General features: G+C 34.2%; 1 protein-coding gene across 1 annotated transcript; it reads left to right on the forward strand.

Annotated features, from left to right (window-relative positions):
* The first annotated feature begins 2,613 nt into the window (after positions 1 to 2,613).
* LOC107808466 (ethylene-responsive transcription factor ABR1) lies at positions 2,614 to 4,467 on the forward strand. The gene is made up of 2 exons (XM_016632999.2): positions 2,614 to 3,063; positions 3,608 to 4,467. The coding sequence occupies exons 1-2, from the start codon at positions 2,748 to 2,750 to the stop codon at positions 4,381 to 4,383; spliced, it is 1,092 nt and encodes a 363-aa protein (XP_016488485.1). The 5' UTR covers positions 2,614 to 2,747; the 3' UTR covers positions 4,384 to 4,467.
* The last annotated feature ends 1,830 nt before the right edge of the window (positions 4,468 to 6,297 follow it).

The raw sequence follows: 6,297 nt of genomic DNA on the forward strand, positions 1-6,297 counted from the left end.
TTTACTGAATATATATTTAGTTTTAAAAAATTTAACAAAGTAAGATTGAAATAATATTTATGTAACAAAAAATCCGAAAATCCAACAAAACCGTACAATCCAAACCGATATAATTGGTTTGATTTGATTTTGATAAAAAATCGAACCAACCCGTTCCATGTACACCCCTAATTTACATATATAGTTAATAAAAAAAATAGAAAATGTCCAGCTAAAAAAAGACTAACAACTCAAATTTATAACACTACAACTTGAACTCTAGACTTTTAATCATTAAATTATCTTTCTAAAAATAATTTAAATATTTTGGTCTTTTGAGTATTGTTAAAGGTTGAGATATTTTTATTATTTTAAATTTTAAACCATAATTTTTGAAATAATTTAATTTTATTAATTTAAAGGGCCAGTGAAATTAGAACTTGATTACCTTATGGGAGAATTTTCTTAGTAATTGGAATTTATGAGTTTTGTCAAGTGAAATTGGTGATGAAAATGGAGAAGACATCAGTAATGGAGGAAATAGGATAAGGGAGAAAGAAAAAGGGAAAAAAAAAGAGAAGAAAAGAAAAAAGATGAAAGAAAAGAGAAAGGTAAAGAAAAAAGTACTAATAAAAAGGAAATAGTATTTGTAATACACTTTAATACAATTAAAGAAAGAGCTAATTAGTTTAGGTGAATTCCGTTTCGAAAAGGGCATATATGGGCCAACTGTATAACTCTAATGGCATATATGGACCAACTATGTGACGGTAAGGGCATATTTGAGCTAAAGTATTAACGAAGGGCAAATGTGCTCAATTTCGTATAGTATAAGGGCATATTTGGACCTTTGCCCTTGATTTTAAAATGCAAGGTGCATCCGAAATTGAGTCATATTATTGGGTGTTGACATTTAAATCTTTGTGCTTAGTTAATACCAAACAACAACAACAACAACAGTAAAATTTCACAAGTGGGGTCTAAGGAGGGTAATGTGTACACATACCTTACCTTATCTAAAAGATAGAGAGATTGTTTTTGATAGACCTTAGTTAATATCGTCTCGTAAAATTAAAGTATATACGCACTAACAATGTAATATTTTTTTAACCTTGTTATAATGGGTAATTTGCATTATTTTTTGAATTGATATCTTTTTATTTATTTATGAAATGTTACATATAATAACCATTTAGATGATAAGAGCGTGCATAAATTCATTAACAATATCTAAGGCTACAAATTTGGCACAAGCTCAAATGACCCGCCCAACTTGTCCAAGGTTGGGCTGGTTATTGACCCGCCCATTTATTGAACTTAGCGCATCTTGACCCAATATATTTCAACCTATTTAAAGTTGCGCTGATATTTAGCCCAAATTGATCTATGAGTAACTTTACCAAAATATCTTAGAAATAAATTTTTTGTTTGATATGTTATATATGATCATAACAAAAAAAAAGAAGTCTTATTTAGTAATTATATAGTTCATAAAAAAATAATACAGATTAAGCAAAGCTTGATACGAGTTAGACGGGTTGAGTTATGACCCAAAATTTAGCCCATCTTGAGCCAAGTAACTTTTGGAAGGATCATTTGACCGCACAATTATAGACTCAACCCATTTAACTTGCCCAAAATTTGTCCAACCCACCCATTTGATACCCCCTAACAATATCTAACACATAGAGGGAGTAGTACAATCAAATCTCTCTATAACAATCTCGTTTGTTACACATATTTTTGGATGTTATATATAGTGAATTGCTGTTATAGAAAATATGTATTATAACAGAACATGAAATTTGGTTCCGAAAAAATATTTAATTACGGATATACCTCAAAGGGGGTGTACGTGTAGAATTTTTAAAATATAGGGGGTGTCAGTGTTTGATTTTAAAATACAAAGGGGTGTATTCGAAACTGAATCATATTATAGGGGTGTTTAGTATAATTAACCCTACTATATATTAGTAATATTGACATTTAAATCTCTGCGCTTAGTTAAATACTGTCTCGTAAAATTGAAGTCTATATGCACTAACAATGCAATATATTTTTTAAAACGTTGTTATAATTTGCATTATTTTTTGAATCGATATCTTTTATTTTATTTTATGAAAAGGTAACATATAATTATCCCATTCCGCGTCTTCTATGTCGGCCTCTAGCTACTAGCTAGGAAAACTCACCGCCGACTGACAAACAACTCCTAAAGCAGCTCTAATTTTTTCTCTCTCAAATATTCTTATCCACATATAACAGATCTCCCTTCACACTTACTATAATACCACTGTCCTTATTCTTTTCACATTTTGTCCAAAAGAAATAATGACAAGTCAACAAATAAAAAAGAATGTTTTCATCAATACGATTAATCTCTCCTTCTTACGTACAATAGGAGTAGAGCTCAACTTGAAGAGAAGAATACAAATTAAGGAAGCTCATGAGCTGACTGGCCGACTCTATATTCTTGTCTTTATTATTTTACAAAAAAAGTTTGACTTTACTTTTTTGTTTTTTTGTTTTAAGATTTTCAACTCCCAACTTGGGTTAGTCTAATTCTCTCTCTTTCTATATATATAACGGTTGGTTCAAGAAAGCCTAAAAAAGAGGGAGTTAGCTGGTTGGTATTAGTTTGTTCATCTTGTCAACTTTCTTGAAAAGCAACGGGTTTTAATATCTTTTTCCTCTTTTTGAATCTTGAAGTTTAATTCAAACTTCTCATATTAATTGTTAAGATTAACTTTTTTTGGTGAAGTTATTACATGTGTATACTCAAGGTGGCGAATTTTAGAAACAAAGCCAATTATAAGCCAATAAAAGATGATGAAGCTCGGAATATCAATGTGATGTTTTCTGGGATTAATAGAGAAGAGGAGATGTCAGTTATGGTTTCTGCACTGACACGTGTCGTGAGAGGTGAAGATAAAGTACTGAATCAAGGTGAAGGATGTGATAATATTGGTGCAGCTAATTCTGGTTTTTCTCCTTCTTTGAATGCAATTTCTGGAGTTGTTGGAGAGAAAAGAGGACGTGAAGAACAAAGTGGGCAACTGTTCTTGTCTGATATTAGGTCATCAGGTATGCAAATCTATCAGAAGTAAATTGCTCAGCTCATTCCTCTTTATATAATTGGTTCTTTTCCTTAAGCCGACAGTATATTGGAAACAGACTCTCTAGCTACCTGTACAAAATAAGAGTAACGTCTGTGTACACGCTATTCTTCCTAGATCCCACTGTATGAGATTACACTGAGTATATAATCATTGTATATAGCAAACTTCAACTTATTTTACTACCCCGATAACAACCTAGACGCGCAATTCCAAATTAGTTGGAGTTTGCTGTCTAAATTCTTGATATCGATTATGTCGTTTCATTTTGAATTGCTTTATTCGGAGCCTCATCTAAAAGTTCTTCATATTTTCTTACACCAATATAATATTACAACTAAGCTTTATCCCAACTAGTTGGTATCGTTTGTGTCAATATATTATTTTTATTGTGTTTTAATTCATTATTATGTTTGCATGAATTCCGAGAGATTGTACGCTTGGTCTTTAATTTCATGACGAATAACTTCCTTCTCCTAATCTTTTTTCCCTGGAATGTATTATGTTAATAGGTGGAGAAAGTTCAAATATTAGGACTATTGCCAACAACACACCAACAACAGAATCAACATTCCTATACATTACTCCCACATATGGAGAAGGAAATACTAATCATCAACCAAGAAGAAGATATAGAGGAGTTAGACAAAGGCCGTGGGGAAAATGGGCAGCAGAAATCAGAGATCCATATAAAGCTGCTAGGGTTTGGCTTGGCACTTTTGACACTGCTGAAGATGCTGCTATAGCTTATGATGAAGCTGCTCTTAAATTCAGAGGCAGCAAAGCCAAACTCAACTTCCCAGAAAATGTTAAACTCTTGCCTACTTCTTCAACTCACGAACGATCACCATTGAAGTTATACTCGCATCAGAATACTGTCGGTAATCTGGGATTTTCTACGAGTACGTTGGATTCCGTGGAAAATACACGTGTTTCTAATAGTACTATTTCTCATGATTATACTCCAAATACCCTTTACAGTACTACTGTTTCTTCTTTCACTAATAATTATCCAATAATTCACACTCAACCTAATTATAATAATACTAACATAAGCCCTCAAAATTTCTTGAATGATGATTTTCAAAGGTTGCAACCACCTTCAAGTTTATTAAACCAATTACAGTACTTGTCATCTTCTTCTTCATCGTCTTCTTCTTCTTCTTCTCAACTGCCTTTTCTTCCAAGAATGTTTTTTCAGGGTTCCCAGACTACTAGTCAGAGTAGTGGAAGTGGTTTTCGGGCTACTTCACCGGATTCAACTTATGTTCACCCTTCTTCTAGATAATTTAGTAGCTAGGTTTTTTTATTTAGCACTTCAATGTGATTTTTGAATGGATTGTGAATCAGATTCGGCTTGCAATTTGCATAGTGATCGGTCTAGCTGAGCAAGGTCCACTTTTCCTATTATGCTAATTTTGTTGGGATATATCTTGAGCGAGAGCTTATAAAGTGAGAGTTATTTCTGGAAATTTCTTCTGGTAACAAAGAAGAATATAAAAAGACGATGATTGATGATGATGAAACGAATATCAGAACAATGTATCTTTCATCTTAGTTTATGTGACAATATTTGGTAGGGTACTAAACCTCATGGTTTCAAATCCGTGGACTATAGCACACGAACACATGGGAATCGTGCTAAATTCCTGTTTTACGACCCTAAAATACCAAAAAACGAGGAACGATCATGGCGAAGCGGTGACTATTGTTCATTAGGTCATTTTGTATGGTCCTGCAAAATTTTAGGCGATTCAGAGCCGGTCGACCGAATTCATGCAGATGGCATGGAAGATAGCACACGAAAATTTGGGAATCATGCTGAATTCGTGTTTTATGGCCCTGAAATGCCAGAAACCAAGGAACAGTCATGGAGAAGATGACTATTGTTCATTAGGTCGTTTTTGATAGTCCATCAAAATTTTAGGCGATTCGGAGTCGGTCGCCCGAATTCATGTTGATGGCGTGGACTATAACATACGGAAATCTGGGAATCGTGCTCAATTCCTGTTTTATGACCCTGAAATGCCAAAAAAATAAGGAACGATCATGGTGAAGCTATGACGATTGTTCATTAGGTCATTTTTTATGGTTCCGCAAAATTTTAGGCGATTTAGAGTCGGTCGCCCGAATTTATGCAGATGTCGTGGACTATAGCACATGAAAATTTGAGAATCGTGCGGAATTCCTATTTTATGGCCCTAAAATGCAAAAAAGAGGAACGGTCATGGGGAAGCGATGATTATTGTTTATTAATTCGTTTTGATGGCCCCGCAAAATTTTAGGCGATTAGGAGACGGTCGCTCGAATCTATGCAGATGGCGTGGACCATAGTACACGAAAATCTGAGAATCGTGCTAAATTCCTCTTTTATAGCCCTAAAATGCCAAAAAACGAGGAGCGGTATTGGCGAAATAAAAACGATTGTTCATTTGGTCGTTTTGATGGTCCCGTAAAATTTTAGGCGATTCTGACCCGGTTTCCCGAATTCATGCAGATGTCGTGGAATATAGCACACGAAAATGAGGGAATCATGCTGAATTCATGATTTATAGCCCTAAAATACTAAAAAATGAGGAACGGTCAAGGCGAAGCAATGACAATTATTCATTAGGTCTTTTTCTGGTCCCGCAAAGTTTTAGGTGATTCGAAACCGATCGCCCGAATTCATACAAATGGTGTAAACTATAACACACAAAAATCTGGGAATCGTGCTGAATTCTTAATTCATGGCGTTAAAATGTCAAAAAATGAGGAACGGTCATGGCGAAGCAATTTTCATTAGGTTTTCTTTTATGGTCCCGCAATATTTTAGGCGATTCGGAGCCGGTCGCTCGAATTCATGCAGATAGCATAGACTATAGCACACGAAAATTTGGAAATCGTGTTGAATTCGTGATTTATGGCTCTAAAATGCCAAAAAAAGAGGAACAATCATTGCGAAGCGATGAATATTGTTTATTAGGTCATTTTTTATGGCCCCGCAAAATTTTAGGCTATTCGGAATCGGTCGTCTGCATTCATGCAGATGTCTTGGACTATAGCATATGAATATCCGAAAATCGTATTAAATTCCTATTTTATGGCTCTAAACGCTAAAAACTGAGGAGCGATCATGGCGAAACAATGAATATTGTTCATTACGTTATTTTTAATAATCCCGCAAAATTTTAGGCGATTTGGAGTTGGTCACCGAATTCAT

The sequence above is a fragment of the Nicotiana tabacum genome, chromosome 23, assembly GCF_000715075.1.
Source record: "Nicotiana tabacum cultivar K326 chromosome 23, ASM71507v2, whole genome shotgun sequence".
NCBI lineage: Eukaryota > Viridiplantae > Streptophyta > Magnoliopsida > Solanales > Solanaceae > Nicotiana > Nicotiana tabacum.